This window comes from Schistocerca piceifrons, chromosome 4 (assembly GCF_021461385.2).
Source record: "Schistocerca piceifrons isolate TAMUIC-IGC-003096 chromosome 4, iqSchPice1.1, whole genome shotgun sequence".
NCBI lineage: Eukaryota > Metazoa > Arthropoda > Insecta > Orthoptera > Acrididae > Schistocerca > Schistocerca piceifrons.
Window position 1 is genome coordinate 122,256,463 of NC_060141.1, and position 24,562 is coordinate 122,281,024.

The following is a 24,562-nucleotide window of genomic DNA, read 5'->3' on the forward strand; positions in this document are numbered from 1 at the left end:
CTCCAGTTCCCTTCCATTCATGGTGCTCCCAGTTTCAAGAAGGGGAGAGCTGTTGCAATGATGATAACAGCTGACACATCAATCATGAACAGAGAGATAGTGTAATCAGCATGATATCTCTGTTGCTCAGTAAGTGTCTTGTATGCAAGCTGTAAATATTGCTTATCTTATGTGCTGTATGAAGTGTGTCTAGCAAGTGTTTAACAAAAGTCTGGCATTTGATTTATTCTCCAATAAATTTTGCATGGAAGTTACTAGGTACCTGTAATTAAATTCCATTATACTCATACTTTCCTCGACACACTGAAAGGCAACCCCTGCAAAAATGCACCCAATGCCCTCTGTTCTACCTCTTTCACAAGAATCCGCTTAGTGTCATCACTTTCTGTCAGCTAATATGTGTTGACCTTTAATTTCAGAAATCCTATCCACAAAGTTCCCCCTACTTCTGTGACATACTGTTCAACTTCTCCCTATAAAACCAACAGCTTTACTTCCTTCTGTACCATTGTAAAAACCCTGCCCTTGAGACTGTTAAACATTAGAGCATTCAATAACCTATTATTATACTTTACAAATGTCTTAGCATCCCCTAGCAAGCATAATTTATCCATAAGCAAAAGTTGTTCCTCTAACCAACATTCCAGCATAGGTGCTATTATCAAATTACCCACAAATGTCAAGCTATTTGCTCCTGCTTTACCAGAAACAGCAGGATTTGGCCAGCAGTAGTATTACCTAGGATGGGTTTTGACCTAATGGATGATGACTGTTTTCTCATATCTACCCTCAATGCCAGCAATTGGTTGCATAATTCTCTATGTCTTTCTGCACATGTACCATTTGTTTTGAAACATCTGAACTGCCTTTGCTATGGTACCCTTCTCTGGTTTGGACATTGGAAAGTTTGTGCCCACAATACAATATTCAAATATTCAACAGGGAAGAAACCACAAGCCCAAGTGTGAAAAATAGTGCATTGCCCTTACCATACTGAAATGCCATTGCAGACCGATGCCCTGTGCCACCACTCACTGGTTTCCACCAGCATTTCTGATAGCAAATTGTATCAATCCAGGTTGCTGACCAATATGTAGTCACCAAAGGATAGCTGGATGACCACCAGGATATCCTATATGAATGACAAAGGGTATGGGTAACACTGAATCTTTTGTGATGCTAAGGCCAGAGAATGCTCTCTGAAGATAAACTGCTTCTATTGGCAGTGTATTCTATACAGAAAAGTCACCCAGTGCTGAGGCACGGTACCACTGATATTAGTGTATGTGATGATGGCAACACAATAGCAGGAAGGGTGGTCTTGCTGAAGTAGGCAGTGACAACACAGCCCCACAGCATAGAGGTGGCCAACAATGGGTATTGCTGTCAGATCAGGAGTCAGCCAGATGGACTGGGCTGGACGGACATATCCCAGGTCGAACCTAGGGTCTCCAGAGTTGGAGTGCTATGCACTGGTGTGCACTGAATGGCCTCACTGGGATGGTCCCAGCACTAGCAGGCATCTAATAGTAGTAGTAGTAGTAGCAGTAGTACCAGCAGCAACAGCAGCAGCAGCAGCAACAGCAGCAGCAGCAGCAGCAAGTGTAGCCCATGGAGAATTCTGGCTGGTGTTGGAGGCTGCATTGGTGCCAAGGCTGGAGTTGAAGTCAGGACTGAAGTTGAAGTGGTGCACACTGCCAATGGTAGACACATTAGAAGCCCAGTCTGACATCAGGACAGGACAGGTATAATATCAGTTGACAAGAGATAAGTCCCCAGTGAAAGTGATCTATTGGGCTGGAGGCCCAGATATACATGTCTAGTTGGTGTTGCTGGGACTAAATGCCCAACCCTCTGTCACATATGCCCTTAAAGAGTTGCCCCAGGTGTTGGCGTGGTGCAACCCAGCCCATTGTGGGGCACCCTGTGATGTGCGAGATACTGAGGTAGCATTATTACTGTGCCTGAAATTGGTATTTTGTATCTGCCATGGCTTGCTCAAGTGAATGCCACAACTGTGGCAACTTACGCAACTTGCAGTGTTGGTACAAAACTTTTCTTGGGGTGGTCAGTAAAATCAATGACTGGTGTGGTATGTAACCATTGCAACAGAATGTTTCATTATTGGTGTGGCAATATGGATGCTTCAGTGAAAAGCAGTTTATATTACATTTAGAAGTGAAGATGTGAAGCATGCAGCCCATTGGAATACTGTCTTGCTATTAGTAATGAACATGGTGAACTGATCAGGAATACCACAGTCTATGACACTTACTAAAAGAAGGACAGAAACAACATGTTCCTACTTTTGCAAGGCAATTCATTTGCACACAATGTCATTGTTCCCAGAAAGCAGAACAGTTCTCATAACTGTTGAGAGCCATGGATGCAGAATCCTCTCTCATATATAATAATCTGAAGTGATCTGAAGCAGCATGAAGACAAAAAAGCTGCCAGACAGATTCATGGGAAAAATCTTAATTAAATGGAAATCATTCAAGAAAAAAGTGGCTTGTAAAACATTTGTTTGACCAATTCTTGAGTACTACTCATCTCTCTGGGATTCTTAACAAGATGGATTAATAGAAGAGGTAGAAAAGATACAGTGATGATTGTGCATGTTCTTACTGGATCGTTTAGTACATGTAAGAGCATTAAGAAATGTTCAACAAAATTTAGTGGCAGATGGTACAAGAAAGGTCTCATGCATCAGGCATCTTATCACTTGCTTGCACATACATCACATGAAGTGATAATGATGATTGAATTGGATATGTCGAAGCTCACATGGAGGTTTACTTAGCATGAATTTTCTCAAGCACCATTCAGGAATCAAATGGGAAAGGGGAAAAGATGGCTTTACCAGAAGTACCCTGCTCCATACAATCTATTATGGCTTGCAAAGTATATGAGTAAATGCAGGAAAATGACTCTTCAACTGTGAAGGAAAATGGATTCATCACATATAGAGAAATGTTCACTGAAATTGGGAGACTCGTGAACCTGTCAAAAACTGGTATGTTACCTTTGAATGAATGATGTCTACAAGAGCAGAACAACAATAGCCTTCTGGAAACTGAAGAAAAGTTTTAATCATGTGGCTCACATTAAGAATCTACCACTGAAGACCCCACAATATTACAATCCACCACAGGAGTTATGCACAAACCAAAAAATAAGTCCAGCAAATAAGCAATTTGAGAAAATATGTAAATGTTAGTGTGATGGATGTAAACCATATTAGACACAAAATTCACATGATGCAAAGTTTACATGCAGCTGTGCTTGGGAAGCAAAGAGTTGCAAAGTAACATGTAGGTGAAATAGCTCACAAGACTCCTATGTGTAGCTCCTGTTGGGATCAACAACCAGATTTTTTTTAGTAGAAATATTAAAAACAAAAACATTAAAAGATTAAATATGCTAGAAATTAGACATAACAGAAATGGAATTGCTTTCATTCATTTGAATGCAATTGTCACATCAGAAATGGCAAGCAAAACTCAATAACAATAGCACAACAAGCTCATTCCAATAACCAAAAAGCAGAGAGCCACACCTTAGAAAACGTATCCATGGCATCACAATAAAGAGAGTAATAATCATGTACAAAATTCCTATCATTATGACATATTTTTTTGCATTTGAAAAGTCCTATTAAGCACTGTGGTCACACCAACACTTCTGTGTTTTGTTGAACACTGGCTTCATGAACACACTGTATGACACACAGAACTCACTATCATCACACTCTTTTGGTAATTTTGTAAAAATTGCAGCAGCTGAACGTATGTTCAAAGATACTTAATGAGTATGGTAAAAATAGCTTGACCACGTGAAACTCAGCAACAGAAAGACCAAGTGTTCATCCATAGAAAGAGCAACAAACAATACACAACATACTATCATTATTGTTTAACCAATCACCTGACAGTTGTCCAGTATCAGTGCATATACTTGAGTCACCACAATATTGCTACTGCTATGATTATATTACACCCAGCGTACAAGGGGATGACTCTACAGCAACATTAGATGAAAGAATCTGATAACAAAAAGACACATTATTACCACAAAAAAATAGAAAGAATCACATTATTATGTAGCAACAAGCGCACAATAATAGTTTAAGTACTCTGAAGTGTAATATGGTAAATGAAAGTTTGAGAGAAATCCTCAATGTGGAAGACATTGTCAATAATTATAGGTCTTTCATAATCTTATATCGTGAATACATTAATTAAACATCCTCCACCAGAAGTAAAGTATATAAAGTAAAGTATATAAAGTAAAATACCAGTATATAAAGTAAAACATGTAAAGTGAACATTTAAAAAAAAAAAAAAAAAAAAAAAAAAAGAGGAAATAACTGGATTACAAAGTGTATCACTGTATTTTGTAAAAGTATTATAATTTGGCATAACTCAGCAAACATCGAACAAATTACTTAAGTTTCAAATGGTACTATGGTGAAATATCTACAGCAAAGTAGTAAAATGTGCAAAGAAATTGGCAATTTAGACGGCTATTATGAACTCACAGAATGAGTCTAAAACAGTGTGTCAGTTCAACAAAAAAGGAACAGGATGGGCAAGGTTTAAAAACAGTAACCCTAAGGAAATCAGATAGCATGAGTCTTTATAAAATAACTCAGAATTGGTATCGAACGCATTTAATGAAAATTTCATAGACGATTGCAGCAGTTGATAAAGCACCACATCAAAGCGGCAACTAACGCCACTTGTTTAACAGAAATACCATGATCTGTTTCCAAGTAATGAAGTAAAAATGCAAGAGTCAAGTAAGTTAGAAACACAAAAACCCCATATAATGATAAGAATGTCATCTGACTTTCTTGATGGACCATTGCCAATATGACTAATGAATCTGTGGCGCTCATCGACCACCGGTATAGAGCAGAGTGGTATCTCTGCGCACTGACACGCTCTTAGGACGCGGGTCTTGGCGCGTGCCTTTGTGCAGTGTGTGTTTACAATTTTGACCAATGACACTCGCGAGGCTTGTTTGTGTGTCTATATATGTAATTGTGCAGTTAGAATAAATACAAGTTTCATACAAGTTTCATACAAGTGGTGTTCAGGTTCATATGGCAACTAAGCGACCTGATTCCCATAAATCCATGACAGAAGGAATGCTCCCTTGGACTTAAAAAACTTTCGAGGGTATTATCACTATCCGAAAGGTCTTTGGTGAGGAGGGGGGAGGTGGGGAGGGGGGGGAGCGGGAGAGGGGGGAGGTGGGAGCGGGAGAGGGGGGGAGGGGGGCGGGGACTGCCAACAACTATCTCAGCAGCACAAAGAACTTGTCGAACACACTATTTAGAGATGAATTAACAATTGGGGTATTCTGTGACCTGTCAAAAGCTTTTGACTTAGTAAATCATAAGATCCTTACAGAAAAGTTAAAATTATTTTTGGAGGGGGGGCCAACTGAACATGAACAGATAAAATCTTGACAGAAAGGTACCTGACAGTAACAACAAATGAAAGGAGTGATACACACTTCTCAGACATAGAAAGATCCAATACAGTGTCACAGGGTAGTGTACTGGGGTCACCACTCCTACTAATTTACATCAGTGATTTACCTGAGGGTATCAACAAGAAATCCATCCTATTTGCAAGTGACACCTTCATCCTCAGTGAGGGAAAAATCTAGAAGAAACTGTTCAAGCAGCTGAAAGAGTTCCAATTCAAGTAGATAAATGGCTTAGCAATAACTAGCACATACAAAAATTCATCAGTTTTAAAAAGAACCAAAGCAAACACAGTGTGTTAATGTCAGACACAAATGACAACATTTTTGGGTCTCAATCTGGATAACAAATTAATTTGGACAGAGAACATCAGTAGTCTAAGTCACAGACTAAAGTCAGTTTGCTATTAGTTCAAAAATTAGCTCAAATTGTTACTGCAAAGTTCTCAAATTATTTTACTATCTGCACTTCCACTCGATTGTGTCATATAGAACAGAGTTGTGAGGAAGGTCAATGAATGCAAATGAAATACCACAGAAAAGAGCTATCCATATACTGATAAATGCATGATACATTTACACAAGGAAAAATAGTCTGAAAAACATTATGAAGAACTACTTTAAAATGAACAAAGTAACTGTGAAACAGAGCAGTACAACACTGGGTAAGTAATTAAGAGAAGTGTTAAGTGCATGGTAATGTGCCTATACAATTGCCTTCTAAATATTGTTACCCAAACAGAGCATACTAATGTCTTTAAAAACAATGTTAGACAAATGAAGAATGGAAATGGAAAATTGTCTAAGCACTATGTCTCTCATTTGTCAAGAGAATAAAAAAAATTTAAAAAAGGAGTGTGTCTTTTTGTACAGAACTTATTTGTATACAAAAACTGAGAAGGTATTCTGATACCACAGAATTAAGCTGCTCACATACTCACTCCAAAAAATAAAATGACAAACTAGTCAACAAGTAATTTATTAAGAACATTCTAACAAGGGAACATCACCAACTTTACTTCATATTTTAATAAGAAAAAGCACACTTGAAAACGCAATATATTAACTCCAGAAATCGATCCCATATGAAGATTTGGGCCTTAATTCTGATAGTAAACAATCGTGACCTTCTAAAAGTACAGCTTTTAAACTTTTGCATGTTCTGGTTATTAGTCATGCTCTCCAACTCACTACAGCACCCGAGCAGAAAAGAATTGTACAGTAGAGGACCGTGAGAACCTTCCTATTGGCGAGATGTTGAGGGGTTGGGATGAGGAGGGAAGGTTAAAATCTTGTTTGAGAACTCTTTATTACATGTCAAAAATAGTAATTAATATGAGTACGTAATATGTCAACCTCACGCCCACATAAGTTCAATATTATTTTAACAATATCCTCATTATGGTAGTCTGTAGCTATGTATATGCCTAAAAATCAAAATAAATATACCGATATGAATATAATAGAGGGAAACATTCCACGCAGGAAAAATATATCTAAAAATACAGATGATGTGACTTACCAAACGAAAGTGCTGGCAGGTCGATAGACACACAAACAAACACAAACATACACATGAAATTCAAGCTTTCACAACAAACTGTTGCCTCATCAGGAAAGAGGGAAGGAGAGGGAAAGACGAAAGGATGTGGGTTTTAAGGGAGAGGGTAAGGAGTCATTCCAATCCCGGGAGCGGAAAGACTTACCTCAGGGGGAAAGAAGGGGTATACACTCGCGCACACACACACATATCCATCCGCACATACACAGACACAAGCAGACATTTGTAACGGCAAAGAGTTTGGGCAGAGACGTCAGTCGAGGCAGAAGTACAGAGGCAAAGATGTTGTTGAAAGACAGGTGAGGTATGAGCGGCGGCAAATTGAAATTAGTGGAGATTGAGGCCTGGTGGGTAACGAGAAGAGAGGATATACTGAAGGGCAAGTTCCCATCTCCGGAGTTCTGACAGGTTGGTGTTAGTGGGAAGTATCCAGATAACCCGGACGGTGTAACACTGTGCCAAGATGTGCTGGCCGTGCACCAAGGCATGTTTAGCCACAGGGTGATCCTCATTACCAACAAACACTGTCTGCCTGTGTCCATTCATGCGAATGGACAGTTTGTTGCTGGTCATTCCCACATAGAAAGCTTCACAGTGTAGGCAGGTCAGTTGGTAAATCACGTGGGTGCTTTCACAAGTGGCTCTGCCTTTGATCGTGTACACCTTCCGGGTTACAGGACTGGAGTAGGTGGTGGTGGGAGGGTGCATGGGACAGGTTTTACACCAGGGGCGGTTACAAGGGTAGGAGCCAGAGGGCAGGGAAGACGTCTCTGCCCAAACTCTTTGCCTTTACAAATGTCTGCTTGTGTGTGTGTGTGTGTGTGTGTGTGTGTGTGTGTGTGTGTGTGTGTGTGTGTGTGTGTGTGTGTACACGCGAGTGTATACCCCTTCTTTCCCCCTGAGGTAAGTCTTTCCGCTCCCAGGATTGGAATGACTCCTTACCCTCTCCCTTAAAACCCACATCCTTTCGTCTTTCCCTCTCCTTCCCTCTTTCCTGATGAGGCAACAGTTTGTTGCAAAAGCTTGAATTTTATAAGTATGTTTGTGTTTGTTTGTGTGTGTCTATAGACCTGCCAGCACTTTCGTTCGGTAAGTCACATCATCTGTGTTTTTACATATATAAAATAAATATACCTACGCAATTGAACAATCATCATGAAATGAAGTTCATGAGTTTTGATTTACAATTAAATCATGCCAATCATGTTTAAGAATAGTGCATCTCCTGTAAATGTACTTCACTTTAACAGTGGCAGCTTTAAAATACAAAGAAAATAATTTACAATAGCAATGTTAATAAGTGAATAGTGCTATGCTACTTGTTTAATGACACACTAATTTGTTTCATTGATTTACACTGCATTTGCGAGTCAAAACATAATGTTCAAATCAAAGAAATTTCTGACACCAGCTACAGGTTAGAAAATGCACAGTCTGACACAATGAGCACAGCTGAATACCATTGTTGAAATGGTACTTCACAAATCTCTTACTCTCACCAATGTATAATTCTTCATGCTTGGGCATTAGACAACTGCGGTGGGGCAGAGCAAGTGATAAACAGTTGGTGAATCCAAAAGTTTAGGAGCTGTACCTTCTGAAGCTCCATAACCTATGTAGCTCAGAAGTACAGTCCAAATTTTCATTAAGGATAAATTGCTGGGACTGATATCTTGCAAGTGTGCTTATTTCTACTTAAAGTATTAAGTCAAGTTGGTAATGTTTTATTTTAAGTGCTGTAGCAGGAAACTGATTGACCTAAGTGCAAATATGAAAGTTTTTGTTAGAAGTGCCTTTAATACACATGCACTTGATTTTATCTATGATAATGGAAATGGAAATGAAGTCCCATGCTTCTTTAGAGAGCGTAGGGGAACGATGCGGGAGGCCCACACCGCTTTACTAGGCAAGGTCCTAACGGAGGTGGTTTGCCATTGCCTTACAAGAACAGAAATACAGCAGTAATATTTTAATCAGTAGAAGAGTGGTCAACAAAAATCATTTATTTTACATTTATACAAGAGCACAACAAAATTTAACTCAAGAATAAAACATCACGTAGTATTCGCTTCTGTTTCTTACATAGCTCCACTCTTGGGATCAGATGCTGAAAGTTTTACTGTAAACTCGTGCTGTTGAGGGAGAAATGGTAGCACCACAAACAGGTCTTTCTGTTTCACACCTGATAAAGATGGCTGGTCTTTCAGATGGAGTACAGCATGGAATACATCTCTCATGGTTTTTCCTCTGCTGAATACACTGACATTTTTCCATTCTACTGTTTCAAAATAAGATTTGTTGATAGCTATTTAAGATGGATACATATGAAACACTTTGATCATATTGCATTTGGGGATCTAACGCACCTGCATTGATAACAATACATCAGAAACATCTTTAAAATCAAAGATGTCAGTTGAATTCATTGGAATGCATGGAATGGGTTCATCAATTTAGCTGACTCAAGAATCTTGGGTAAATCTTGCAGACGAAAGACCTTGCTCATCTTTCTTCAGTTCTCTATAATTGCAAAATCTCTGATGCAGATCAAAAAGCTGTGCCTGCTCAATGAAAACCTGTGTATTAACTATTCAAATCATTCTGGGATAAATGGAGGAGATCTTGACACACAGAATTTGGAACTTCTAAGGTTTCAGATTCAGTTTCCTTATTTGCCGTTGTTCACATGCAGCGAAATAGGCATTACAATTATGTCAAGATACATAAGAAGTTACTACATTAGTGAGTGTTTATGTTACAAGTGCAAATTATTTATGCTACATTAATCAATATACAGTATTGGAATCATAGACTTAAAACTCGATTTCTATCTTACAAGTATCCATGAATTCTGTGAGACTGTAGTATGGATTGTCTATTAACCATCTGCACAGTTTACTTTTAAAATTATTGAAAGGTGTATTGAGTGCAGTATGTGGTAATTTGTTACATAATTTCAAACAGTTCACTTTGTGAGAGTTGCCCGTTTTTGTCAGCCTATGTATAGGAATGTCAATACTCTCTTTGTTTCTGGTGTCATGTAATTGTATGTTCTTTCTGGTGTTAAATTTTGTTCTGTTCTTTTTAGCATATATCAGTGATGCATAAATATAAAGTTTTTTCACTGTCATTATTTCCATTTTGATGAATAAGGGACAGCAATGTTCCCTTGGACCAACGTTGCACTTTATTCGTAGCACCTTTTTCTGCGTCAGTAGTACATCACTGACATGACATGAGTGGCCCCATAGTAACAGCCCATAAGATATATGAGACTGAAAAAAATCCAAAGTATGCTGTTCTGAGACATTTGTTACTCACTAGATGAGACAGTTTCCAGGTGAGACAGGACAACCTTAATAACTTTTTGCAGACCTGGTTGATATGGGGTTGCCAGTTAAGTTCGGAATAAATGTGTATTCCAAATAGTTTTATGGATTTTCATTCTTCCTCATTAGCCAGTCGCAACTGCTGGTGCTGATTTTTCTCTGGATTACATAGAAGTTTGTAAGCCGAGAACCAGTTTAGTGTTAAGGTGAGAGTGTCCTACGATTTCTGGCGTAGCTTTGATAAATCTCGATCTGTGCTGATTAAGGTTGTATCAACTGCGTAGGAGATAATTGACTCAGGCCCAACATAAAATGGCAAATCATTAATTGCAACAATGAAGAAGAAAGGACTAAGACAGAGCCCTGAGGTACACCAGATGTGACATTATTCACAGAAGAGTGTCTGTTTTGAATTGACACAAATTGTCTCCTGTTACGTAGGGAAGAGTTGATTATTTCCAACTATGTATAATATATACCATAATACTTTAGTTTGGATGGTAGGATGTCAAAGGGGATACAATCAAATGCCTTACTCAGATCACAAAGTTCAAGTGAGATGGTTTGTTTATTTTCAAATGCTGTTAATGTCAGATTAACTATTTCAAGGACTGCAGAGGTGGTATTTTTCCCTTGTCAAAAACTGTGCTGTCTATTACAGAGAAGGTCTTACTTTTCAAAATAGTTGCTTAGCTGTTTATGGAAAATTGCTTCAAATATTTTTGAAAAGATTGGTACAACAGCCACTGGCTGTAGTTTTCAGGAAGGTCTTTTTCCCCCTTGTTGTATATAGGTAAAACTTTGGAAATTTTGAGCTGATCAGGGAAAACTCCAACTTCTAGGCATTTATTCACAAAACAAGCAAGTGGATCACATAATGAAGTGTATTGTCCTTTTTATTGTGTAGTTAGATAGCCAGTAGTAGTCAATGATTTTCGAGTTTGAAAATTTTCTAACAATATTTATTACATCTGTGGGTGTGACAGGGTCCCAGTGAAATTCATGACCTTTAGGTAGATGATCAGCAAATATATCAATTGCTAGTATGTTTGACTATTTAATTTTTTATTTTAATTCATTTACTGTGGTTGTAAAATAATTATTGAGCTCTTCTGGCTCAAGTAGAACATCTTGTGTTTGGGTAGAGGCATGTTCTTGTTTTATAATATCCCAATCAGCCTTGCATTTGTATGAGGCTCCTTCTATGTAATTTTCACAGGCAGCTTGTTTGGCAAGTTTAAGGTTGGCTTTGTAATCTTTTTTACATTTCTGGTAGTCTTTACAATAAGTATCATTTTGTTCTGTCCCACATCTGCCACTGTTTTTGTGTGTTTTGTAAAGTGAAAGCATCTTTTCCCGGATACTAGCAAGGTCATCAGTGTACCATTTAAGCTTTTTACCTTTTCTATTTGATTTAGCACTGTTTCTTTTCATTGGTGAACAAGAGTACCATAAGTCAGTATATGTATTAAGGAAATTATTAAATAGAGTTTCAACAGTTGACTGATCTGTGTCATATTCATAATCAAAGTCGCAGTTTACCTTATTTGAGAGAGTCTGTGAATAACTTAAGAAATTCCTCTTTCTGACCCCTAACCCAAGTCATGCTTGGCTTCTTATCTGCAACCTTATAATTCTTATCTGACCGTGTATACTAGTATGTTAGGAGTAGAGGATTGTGATCTGCTAAACATTCATATGCAATGCTTACTCTATATAGGTTTCTTGAAAAATTAACTATAATATGGTCCAAACAGGCATTTCCACGTGTCTGGCTATTGTTAATATAATATAGATTTAGTGATCTAAGTAAGTTTAAGAATGTTTTTGTGTTGAGTTCTTCTGTGTCTAGCAAATCAACGTTAAAATCACCACATATTGCTACATTTGTTTTGAGTTTTAAGATTTTTCTCATCATCTGTTCATAATTCTCGAAAAATAAGTTAACACCACCGTTTGGAGATCTATACAAGCTAACAATTACAATATTTTGGTCTATAAGTCTTATACAAGTAAGTTCACTATTTAATTCTGAGGAGTATGAACTTACATCTATTTTAGAGAATTGTATACATTGTCTGATAAATATTGTGTCACCCTCCATTTTTTCTCTCGTTCCTACACATTATAGCTGACAGAATGTACTCCTTGGGTATGAAAAAATCTACTTGACATTCTGTAAGCCAATGTTCTGAGACACACAGTACATAACATTTTTTTTTTATTTTACAAAAATGTTCCAACTTTAAAAGCAAGTTCCTAATGCTGCAAATGTTGATTTGCAGGATGGTAAGTGGGCCTACTTTACATCTATTTTGTTCCCTCTCTGGGCCATTAAGATCTTGTTTTTTACTTTTGTGTGTTTTAATATCCTCTTCAGGAAACTTGTCGTTATCTTTGGACCAAATCCTGTAAGATTTGGTCCGTATTAGCAGTTTCCTTGTGAAGGAGCACCCAGTGTAATTATAGGCTTAATAATGACATTTTTCGCGAAATATTTCTTGTGTAGCCTGGTTTATATTTATGATTAGTTCCCTTTTGCCATGCTGATTCAGGTGCATACCATGTCCAGTGAAACTGTTCCTTTCGTAGCCACTAATATCTAATAATTTTACGTTTGTAAATTTAGCACAAAAATATCTCATTTTATTATAAGTTTACCTAATTTCTGTATTGACACATGACCAGTCAGGCAGGTCATACCTGAGTGGTAGTATTGTATTACTAAGATCAGTTTCTTGATGAATCTGTTGGCATTGTTTTTGTTTATGTTGTTTGCACTCTGATCAGCACTACACATTCCTTTTTTGTGAGTTTGGAGCATTCATTGTTTATACCAGCAGTAACTGTGTCGAAATTTGCCCCTGGTTTTACTTCACTGTAAATACTTATACTGTTCCTGGCCTGCATTGACATTAGATTTGTGATGTTTCATGCGTGGCTGTCCCCAAATAATTTCACCTCGTGTTTCTGCGGACACTGCTGCACTTTCACATCGGACATCTTGTATTCATTAGCTATCGGTATTTCGGTATTTTATAACATTCTTTAAAATCCAGTGCAGCGAATTTATTGGACACAGTTATTTTGCTTACCCATTTGATTTTCTTCTGCAAAATACTCGAGGAGATGATGCTTTTTGCTCGGTGCCATGTATCCATACTTGAGGTGTGGAAGTCAATCGAATGGGATTCTTTTCCACATAGTCTTTTTTCTGAGCTGCTGTATTTTTCACTAAGAGCAACAACTACACACACTTTTGAGCATTTCTCGAGGAACCAGCATCGACACTCTGTGCACTGAACTCCTTTTATCACCTTCTTAGCACACAATTTACACTTATTATCACTTTTAATTGCATTTTTGCCATGACAGTTTTAACTAACAACATTAACCACTGTTTGGCACAAAGACCATATGCCATCTAGTAATTAATGTTTGAAACATTTTCTCCATCAATTTCATATTTGAACTAAGCTAGGGACTTGCAACAGAGTACAAAAAAAATTATAGCACTGAAAAAACATTTTGTGAAAAAAATGGCACTTTGAACAATTTTCCATCTCCACTCTCAATATTTGAAAAGAATCAATTTTAATCCTAAAATGAATTTTTTGATTACTGAGCTCACACAATCCAAAATTCTGACATGTGTAAAATCAAAGATTTAACTAATATTCAAATTTCATATACAATATATATTCAGGGTGGTCAGAAAACGTCTGCAAAGCTTGTACGGCTGTTGCAGGATAGGTTGTGCTGAAAAGTAATTGTTTAGAAAAAAATTTAATATGTTGCACCGTTTCCACATAATTCAGCATTGAATTTAGCCAACCAGGTCATTGCACATGCAAATTCAAGCATCCCACCAGAGGCGAGTCATCAAACGTATTCTTTGTTTGGTTTCCTCAAACCAAACAAATGTAGCTTTTGCTAATCTAGCTTAAACATACTGCCTCCAAAAAAAGGCACCTTTTAGCTGGTAATGAGTATTTTAGCAAGTAGAACTCATAGACCCACAGGCATCTGTGCATTACTGCATTTTAGCACTTGTAAGTGCTTTAATCTGCTTGCATGACAACCTGACTGGTGAACTTCAATGCTAAATAACCCTGAAAAAGCATAAAATATCAAATTTTTTCTTAACAATTTTTTCTCAGCACAACCTCCCATACAACATCCTTAAAACCTTTCCAGACTGTTTCTGGAATCGCTGCATAAATGAGTATAAATGTAATCTGTATTTCATTAAACTGTAACTGTAATACAAAAGTCATATGTTTATTGTTCTATAATTCTTTACGTAAATACATTGATTGGATATGAAGTACTGTAAATATATAAATTGTACAATGATATTGCCCATACATAAGGATAAATCACGTATCAACTGAGTTAGGTCTAATGACTACGACGTAACAGATAGATAAATATTGAGTCCATTCTCATTTTTAATCTATGTAGATGATCTTCCAATTACTTGAAACATTGGTTCAGAAACTGTAATGTTTGCTGGTGATACAACACTATCAATCAATGGTTCAAACTCAATCATTTGGTTTCAGAGTGGAGTTATGTATTCTGATGCAAAGGTATTTAACAAGTTCCCACATAAAATTAAGGAAACAAGTTTAGAATAATTAATAATTGAAAAGAAAATTAATAATTTATCTCATTAGTAACTCTTACTTCAAATTAACCCATTACTCAAGATTAAAGGATTGAAAGTTGATGTTACATAAGTGGCAAATAGCAATGTTCATTGCAAAACTGCATAACAAGTAGATAACATAAATGAAACAAACCTCAGCTATTAAGAACTAGTGAAGAGGGTCAATGTTAGAAGTAACAATATTGTGAAAAGGAAAGTTGTTACCATATAGTGGAGATGTTGAGTCATAAATAGGCACAACAAAAAGACTGTTACAAACTAAGCTTTCGACCATCAAGGACTTTGTTTAAAATAAACGACATACACACACGCACACGCACGCGCGCGCGCGCACACACACACACACACACACACACACACACACACACACACACACACACACGCGCGCGCAAGCACGCTTGCAAATGCAGCCTACACAAACATGACTGCAGTCTCTGGCAGCTGAAGCCACACTGTGAGCAACAGCAGCAGTGCATGATCGGAGTGGTACCTGCGGAGGAGGGGGTAAGTTTGTCATTTTTCTCACCAATCTAGCCCCTTCCCTGTTACCATTCTAGCACTACACAGCCCTCATACCACCAACACACACAGTCTTTATACTTCTCCCATTTCTCCCCCCCCCCCCGCCCCCCCCCCCACCCCGCCACACCCTGCCCACCATCCCAACTGCACCTAGCTGCCGTATCCTTCTCCACCTCGTCCTTGCACACTCTCCAGCACCACTTCACCGTCCACCACCCCTACCCTGCTATCCCTCCCGCTCCCTAACCCAGCCTCCTCCTTACCCCCACCCTGTTGCCACTCTTTTCATGCATCGCTGCTGTTTCTCACAGTATGGGCTCAGCTGCCAGAGACTGCAGTCATGTTTGTGTGAGCCGCATTTGTGCATGTGCGTGTGCATGTGCACGTGTGTGTCATCTGTTTCCGACAAATGCCTTGAGGGACGAAAGCTTGTATTGTGACAGTCTTTTTATTGTGTCTGTCTGTGACTCAGTATCTCTGCTATATGGTGAGTAGCAATTTATTGATACATTCCATCCCGGATTTTCCATTGTTTAATATTAGAAGTAAGTATGAAGCTATCAATATAAGAGAAACAGCAGCTGTTTCATACAACTGACAAAGCAGAAGCTTTGTTCAGAGTAACAGCATTCCTGATAACTTCCTAGTTTACATTCATCTCGCATAGGCACAAATAGAATTAAGAAGTAAACTGACAATTTACTATTAATACACTATACAGATTAAGTTTACACATGTTGCTTTACTTTTGTTAATGTATAACATGATTGATTCTACATCATCAATGGTTCTCCTCCTACATGTGACCTATGAAATGAGATGAATGAATAAAAAGAGCAAAAGTCACTCCTGTTTACTGAAAATTTTAGTGGAGCCCTTTAACAAGTGCAAAAACTTATTGAACTGTATTCTTGAAATACTGTTGGAAGTAATGGCTATGCAACAAAATGCTTGAGGAGAAGTTATAGGGGTCAATGGAGAAATTTTGAAATAAAAAGATCCTTTTAAATATCTAGGTTGCTCTAAATCATTAAACAGATTTAATTCCAACAAATCAGATAATATCCAGGCATACAACACACTCACTGGATAAACTAACACATACTGTAAGAAATATCTGAGGGGGAGACCGCAATCATCTTGTCAATGCCTATGCTCTTCTAATGGTAGTGAGGCAGATAGTAAGGTATGCAAGACAAAAAGATAATTTAAACGTTGTTGTTGTTGTTGTTGTGGTCTTCAGCCCTGAGACTGGTTTGATGCAGCTCTCCATGCTATCCTATCCTGTGCAAGTTTCTTCATCTCCCAGTACCTACTGCAACCCACATCCTTCTGAATCTGCTCAGTGTATTCATCTCTTGGTCACCCTCTACGATTTTTACCCTCCACGCTGCCCTCCAATGCTAAATTTGTGATCCCCTGATGCCTCAGAACATGACCTACCAACTGTCCCGTCTTCTTGTCAAGTTGTGCCACAAACTCCTCTTCTCCCCAATTCTATTCAATACCTCCTCATTAGTTATGTGATCTACCCATCTAATCTTCAGCATTCTTCTGTAGCAGCACATTTCTAAAGCTTCTATTCTCTTCTTATCCAAATTATTTATCGTCCATGTTTCACTTCCATACATGGCTACACCCCATACGAATACTTTCAGAATTGACTTCCTGACACTAAAATCTATACTCGATGTTAACAAATTTCTCTTCTTCAGAAACGCTTTCCTTGCCATTGCCAGTTTACATTTTATATCCTCTCTACTTCGACCATCAACAGTTATTTTGCTCCCCAAATAGCAAAACTCCTTTACTACTTTAAGTGTCTCATTTCCTAATCTAATTCCCTAAGCATCACCTGATTTAATTCGGCTACATTCCATTATCCTCATTTTGCTTTTGCTGATGTTCATCTTACATCCTCCTTTCAAGACACTATCCATTCCATTCAACTGCTCTTCCAAGTCCTTTGCCGTCCCTGACAGAATTGCAATGTCATCGGCGAACCTCAAAGTTTTTATTTCTTCTCCATGGATTTTAATACCTACTCCAAATTTTTCTTTTGTTTCCTTTACTGCTTGCTCAATATACAAATTGAATAACATCAGGGAGACGCTACAACCCTGTCTCACTCCCTTCCCAAACACTGCTTCCCTTTCATGCCCCTCGACTCATAACTACCATCTGGTTTCTGTACAAATTGTAAATAGCCTTTCGCTCGCTGTATTTTACCCCTGCCACCTTCAGAATTTGAAAGAGAGTATTCCAGTCAACATTGTCAAAAGCTTTCTCTAAGTCTACAAATGCTAGAAACGTAAGTTTGCCTTTCCTTTATCATTCTTCTAAGATAAGTCATAAGGTCAGTATTGCCTCATGTGTTCCAATATTTCTATGGAATCCAAACTGATCTTCCCCGAGGTCGGCTTCTACCAGTTTTTCCATTCGTCTATAAGGAATTCGTGTTAGTATTTTGCAGCTCTGACTTATTAAACTGATAGTTCGGTAATTTTCACATCTGTCAACACCTGCTTTCTTTGGGATTGGAATTATTATATTCTTCTTGAAGTCTGAGGGTATTTCGCCTGTCTCGTACATCTTGCTCACCAGATGGTAGAGTTTTGTCAGGACTGGCTCTCCCAAGGCCGTCAGTAGTTCCAATGGAATATTGTCTACTCCGGGGGCCTTGTTTCGACTCAGGTCTTTCAGTGCTCTGTCAAATTCTTCACGCAGTATCATATCTCCCATTTCATCTTCATCTACATCCTCTTCCATTTCCATAATATTGTCCTCAAGTACATCGCCCTTGTATAGACCATCTATATACTCCGTCCACCTTTCTGCTTTCCCTTCTTTGGTTAGAACTGCGTTTCCATCTGAGCTCTTGATATTCATACAAGTGGTTCTCTTTTCTCCAAAGGTCTCTTTAATTTTGCTGTAGGCAGTATCTGTCTTACCCCTAGTGAGATAAGCTTCTACATCCTTACATTTGTCCTCTAGCCATCCTTGCTTAGCCATTTTGCACTTCCTGTTGATCTCATTTTTGAGACGTATGTATTCCTTTTTGCCTGCTTCATTTACTGCATTTTTGTATTTTCTCCTTTCATCAATTAAATTCAATATTTCTTCTGTTACCCAAGGATTTCTACTAGCCCTCGTCTTTTTACCTACTTGCTCCTCTGCTGCCTTCACTACTTCATCTCTCAGAGCTATCCATTCTCTCTCTACTGTATTTCTTTCCCCTATTCCTGTCAATTGTTCTCTTATGTTCTCCCTGAAACTCTGTACAACCTCTGGTTTAGTCAGTTTATCCAGGTCCCATCTCCTTAAATTCCCACCTTTCTGCAGTTTCTTCAGTTTTAATCTACAGTTCATAACCAATAGATTGTGGTCACAGTCCACATCTGCCCCTGGAAATGTCTTACAATTTAAAACATGGTTCCTAAATCTCTGTCTTACCATTATATAATCTATCCGATACCTTTTAGTATCTCCGGGGTTCTTCCATGTATACAACCTTCTTTTATGGTTCCTGAACCAGGTGTTAGGTATGATTAATTTTGATCTGTACAAAATTCTACCAGATGGCTTCCTCGTATTTATTACCCCCAATCCATACTCACCGACCACGTTTCCATCTCTCCATTACCTACACTCGAATTCCAGTCACTCATGACTATTAAATTTTCGTTTCCCTTCACTACCTGAATAATTTCTTTTATGTCATCATACATTTCATCAATTTCTTCATCATTTGCAGAGCTAGTTGGCATATAAACCTCATGTCTTTCTTGGCCACAATAATGTGTTCACTATGCTGTTTGTAGTAGCTTACCCACACTCCTATTTTTTTTTTATTCATTATTAAACCTACTCCTGCATTACCCCTATTTCATTTTGTTTTTATAACCCTGTAGTCATCTGACCAAAAGTCTTGTTCCTCCTGCCACCGAACTTCACTAATGCCCACTATATCTAACTTTAACCTATCCATTTCCCTTTTTAAATTTTCTAACCTACCTGCTCGATTAAGGGATCTGACATTCCACGCTCCAATCTGTAGAACGCGTGTTTTCTTTCTCCTGATAACGACGTCCTCTTGAGTAGTCCCTGCCCAGAGATCCGAATGGGGGACTATTTTACCTCCGGAATATTTTACCCAAGAGGACGCCATCATCATTTAACCATACAGTAAAGCTGCATGCCCTTGGGAAAAATTACAGCTGTAGTTTCCCCTTGCTTTCAGCCATTCACAGTACCAGCACAGCAAGCCCATTTCGGTTATTGTTACAGGGCCAGATCAGTTAATCATCCAGGCTGTTGCCCCTGCAACTACTGAAAGGGCTGCTGTCCCTCTTCAGGAACCACACGTTTGTCTGGCCTCTCAACAGATACCCCTCCATTGTGGTCGCACCTAGGGTACGGCCATCTGTATCGCTGAGGCACGCTAGCCCCCCCACCAACGGCAAGGTCCATGGTTCGTGGGGGTAAGTTTTAAACATTAAACATGAAATTTTCATGACATACAATTGAAGAAAGTCAGGGAATAAATGGGAACAGTGATATTTGATCATAAAAGGAAGTGAACAAAATGTTTTAGGAAATGGAGTGTTACACAAAGAAATGTGTCTTTCAGCTACAACGGAAGAAACACGATGGACTCCAGTGACACATTTAGTTTTATCTAGTCAAAAGAAAGATCGATGATACCATGGAGTTAACAGTTCCTTTAGGCTCAGAACACAATTTCTCCCAGACTTGCGCATGTAAAGCATAATATTGTTAACAGCAGCAGCAGCAGCAGCAGCAACAACAACAACAATTACAACTATTATTATTATTATTATTATTATTATTATTATTATTATTCATTCTTTCTTTACTTTCTCAGACGTTAAGTCTGGTTAAAAATGGAAAGTGATGCAGACCTTGATCAAGCGTCACTTCCTTTTAACTGTATGGTATGTGTTATATTGCATTTAGTAACTTTCGGGTAATTGAACATGTATCAATAATTACAGATTTCTGTAGTTGTATATATAAGTTTGGATGTAGCTGTATTGCATTGATGTACTGGTGGATATTGTGTGGTATGACTCCTGTAGTTGATAGTATAATTGGTATAATGTCAACTTTATCCTGATGCCACATGTCCTTGACTTCCTCAGCCAGTTGGATGTATTTTTCAATTTTTTCCCCTGTTATCTTCTGTATATTTGTTGTATTGGGTATGGATATTTCGATTAGTTGTGTTAATTTCTTCTTTTTATTGGTGAGTATGATGTCAGGTTTGTTATGTGGTGTTGTTTTATCTGTTATAATGGTTCTGTTCCAGTATAATTTGTATTCATCGTTCTCCAGTACATTTTGTGGTGCATACTTGTATGTGGGAACATGTTGTTTTATAAGTTTATGTTGTAAGGCAAGCTGTTGATGTATTATTTTTGCTACATTGTCATGTCTTCTGGTGTATTCTGTATTTGCTAGTATTGTACATCGGCTTGTGATGTGATCTACTGTTTCTATTTGTTGTTTGCAAAGTCTGTATTTATCTGTTGTGGTATTGGGATCTTTAATAATATGCTTGCTGTAATATCTGGTGTTTATTGTTTGATCCTGTATTGCAATCATGAATCCTTCCATCTCACTGTATATATTGCCTTTTCTTAGCCATGTGTTGGATGCGTCTTGATCGATGTGTGGCTGTGTTAGATGATATGGGCGCTTGCCATGTAGTGTTTTCTTTTTCCAATTTCCTTTCTTCGTATCTGTTGATGTTATGTGATTCTAAAGGGTTGTAGAAGTGGTTATGAAATTGCAGTGGTGTAGCCGATGTATTTATATGAGTGATTGCTTTGTGTATTTTGCTAGTTTCTGCTCGTTCTAGAAAGAATTTTCTTAAATTGTCTACCTGTCCATAATGTAGGTTTTTTATGTCGATGAATCCCCTTCCTCCTTCTTTCTGCTTAATGTGAATCTTTCAGTTGCTGAATGTATGTGATGTATTCTATATTTGTCGCATTGTGATCGTGTAAGTGTATTGAGTGCTTCTAGGTCTCTGTTACTCCATTTCACTACTCCAAATGAGTAGGTCAATATTGGTATAGCATAAGTATTTATAGCTTTTGTCTTGTTTCTTGCTGTCAATTCTGTTTTCAGTATTTTTGTTAGTCTTTGTCTATATTTTTCTTTTAGTTCTTCTTTAATATTTGTATTATCTATTCCTATTTTTTGTCTGTATCCTAGATATTTATAGGCATCTGTTTTTTCCATTGCTTCTATGGAGTCACTGTGGTTATTCAATATGTAATCTTCTTGTTTAGTGTGTTTTCCCTTGACTATGCTATTTTTCTTACATTTGTCTGTTCCAAAAGCCATATTTATATCATTGCTGAATACTTCTGTTATCTTTAGTAATTGGTTGAGTTGTTGATTGGTTGCTGCCAGTAGTTTTAGATCATCCATGTATAGCAGATGTGTGATTTTGTGTGGGTATGTTCCAGTAATATTGTATCCATAATTTGTATTGTTTAGCATGTTGGGTAGTGGTTTCAGAGCAAGGCAGAACCAGAAAGGACTTAATGAGTCTCCTTGGTATATTCCACGCTTAATCAGTATTGGCTTTGATGTGATATTATTTGAATTTGTTTGGATATTAAGTGTGGTTTTCCAGTTTTTCATTACTATGTTTAGGAACTGTATCAATTTAGGATCTACTTTGTATATTTCCAATATCTGTAGTAACCATGAGTGGGGTACACTATCAAAAGCTTTTTGGTAATCAATGTATGCGTAGTTTAGTTTTAGCTTGATATGTCACCTCTGCATCTATTATCAGTTGCTCTTTACATCCTCGTACTCCTTTGCAGCAGCCTTTTTGTTCTTCATTTATAATTTTGTTCTGTGTTGTATGTGCCATTAATTTCTGTGTAATGACTGAAGTTAATATTTTGTAGATTGTTGGTAGGCATGTTATGAGGCGATATTTTGCTGGGTTTGCTGTGTCTGCTTGATCTTTAGGTTTCATGTAAGTTATTCCTTGTGTAAGTGTATCAGGGACTGTGTATGGGTCTGCAATGTAACTGTTAAATAATTTAGTTAGATGTGAATGTGTTGAGGTGAACTTCTTTAGCCAGAAATTTGCTATTTTGTCTTTTCCAGGTGCTTTCCAATTGTGCGTAGAATTAATTGCCCGGGTGACTTCATGTTGCAAGATTATCACTTCAGGCATTTGGGGTATCATCTTGTATGTGTCTGTTTCTGCTTGTAACCACCGTGCATGCCTGTTATGCTGTACCGGGTTTGACCATATGTTGCTCCAGAAGTTCTCCATGTCTGTTATGTTTGGTGGATTGTCTATTTTAATGTGTGTGTTACCTATTGTCTGGTGAAATTTCTTTTGGTTTGTGTTGAATGTTTGGTTTTGTTTCCTTCTATTTTCACTTTTTTTGTGTCGTCTAAGTCATTTGGTCAATGCTTGTAATTTCTGCTTCTTTTCATCTAATTGCTCTATCACTTCTTGTTGTGAGATTTTACCTAACCTTTGTCTGAAATTTCATTTCTTATAAATTGTGTTAGCTGTTCGATGTCTTTTCTCAGTTTTTCTATTCTGATCTGTAGCCTATGTTGCCATGCTGGTTTTGTGGGTTTCTTCTGTGTGTTGGTTGGTTCTGATCTCTGCCTAGTGTGTATATTTAGTGTAGTGAGTGCTCCTATATAAACCAGTAGTTGTAACTCTTCCATAGTTGTATTTTCATTTATTTTGTTGTGTATGATTGTGTTGATAGTTGTTATTGTTGTTTCGACTTATGGGTTATTTGGTGTTCTATGCAAGAATGGTCTAATGTCTGTATTTGTGTCTTTGTATTCTATATACGTCAGCTGAAATTTTTCTTCTATATCTAACATGTGTGTCACTTCATGTTCTATTTGTGTTTGTTCTGGTCGCTGTCATAAGATTTCGTTTTCCTCTGATTGTTTAATTGATGCGTGTTGTTCTTTGTTTGTTTGCTCTGGGATGTTTGAGTCCATTAATGTATTTTCTGATTGCACATTATTTTGTTCCAGTATTTGTTGTACTTGTTGTTTGATGTTTTCTAATTCTGACTGGGGTATCCTGTTATTTTTGATTATTACACGGATCTGATCAGCTAGTCGTTGTTCTGTTAAAAATTTTAATGCTGGGTATCTGGTAATAAATATTGTGTATACTTGTGATCTGTATCCAGTTGTGTTGGTTCCTAAGTTTGTTGCTTGGTAATAACAGAACATGAGGTGTCGGTTAACTTCATCTGACCATCTCATCCTCTGTTTTTGTTTTCCTTCTAGAGTGGTTGCAAGAAGCATATCCTGCAAAACACCTCTATTTGGTTTTAAATGGATTATTATTATTTTTTTATTATTATTATTATTATTGTAAGAAGAAGAAGAAGAAGAAGAACAAGAAGCAGAGGACCATGTTTCTAATACTCTAGTGTTGATTTCCCTCTCACAATGTAATGCAACCTCTGTGTTACCTATCTACAATTTTTGGTAATATCTGTCAGGTAAAGAATTCCCAGTGTATAATCTATTATCTTTTCCACAGGTCTATTTATTTGTAGCTGACAAGCAGGTCATTTTTTTATTACTACATTGTACTGAATAAAATACTTACATTCAGAAGTGTCATATATTTTGATGTTTGTATGTCTTCATTTCTACTCTTCATGATATCACTCAGCAGAACCTGGAAGTTATAAAAATGGAAAAAAAAAATGTAGACAAAATTTTCAAAGAGTGACACCAGTGTTTCCTACTACTCAGGATAGTGATTTAATATTATTTAAGGATGATTCTATGAACTGAAAGATAGATATAAGATTATTTTCTTTGTTATCAAAAGCAGTTTTGTTACTGAAGGTGGGCTTATTTTTCCAATGGAAGTGAATTGTACACAGGTCACAATACACACCTAAAGGGCAAGTTATATAAAGTTGAGTGGGCAAG

General features: G+C 37.6%; 1 protein-coding gene across 1 annotated transcript in view; it reads right to left on the reverse strand.

Moving 5' to 3' along the window:
* Positions 1-223: 223 nt before the first annotated feature.
* Positions 224-24,562, reverse strand: part of LOC124795649 — a 286,381-nt gene continuing 262,042 nt past the window's right edge. Inside the window, exons 13-14 of the mRNA XM_047259722.1 lie at positions 24,231-24,302; positions 224-262 (exon numbers count right to left, since the gene is read on the reverse strand). Of these exons, the coding sequence (XP_047115678.1) occupies positions 224-262; positions 24,231-24,302 (111 nt within the window). The remainder of the gene's footprint in view (positions 263-24,230; positions 24,303-24,562) is intronic.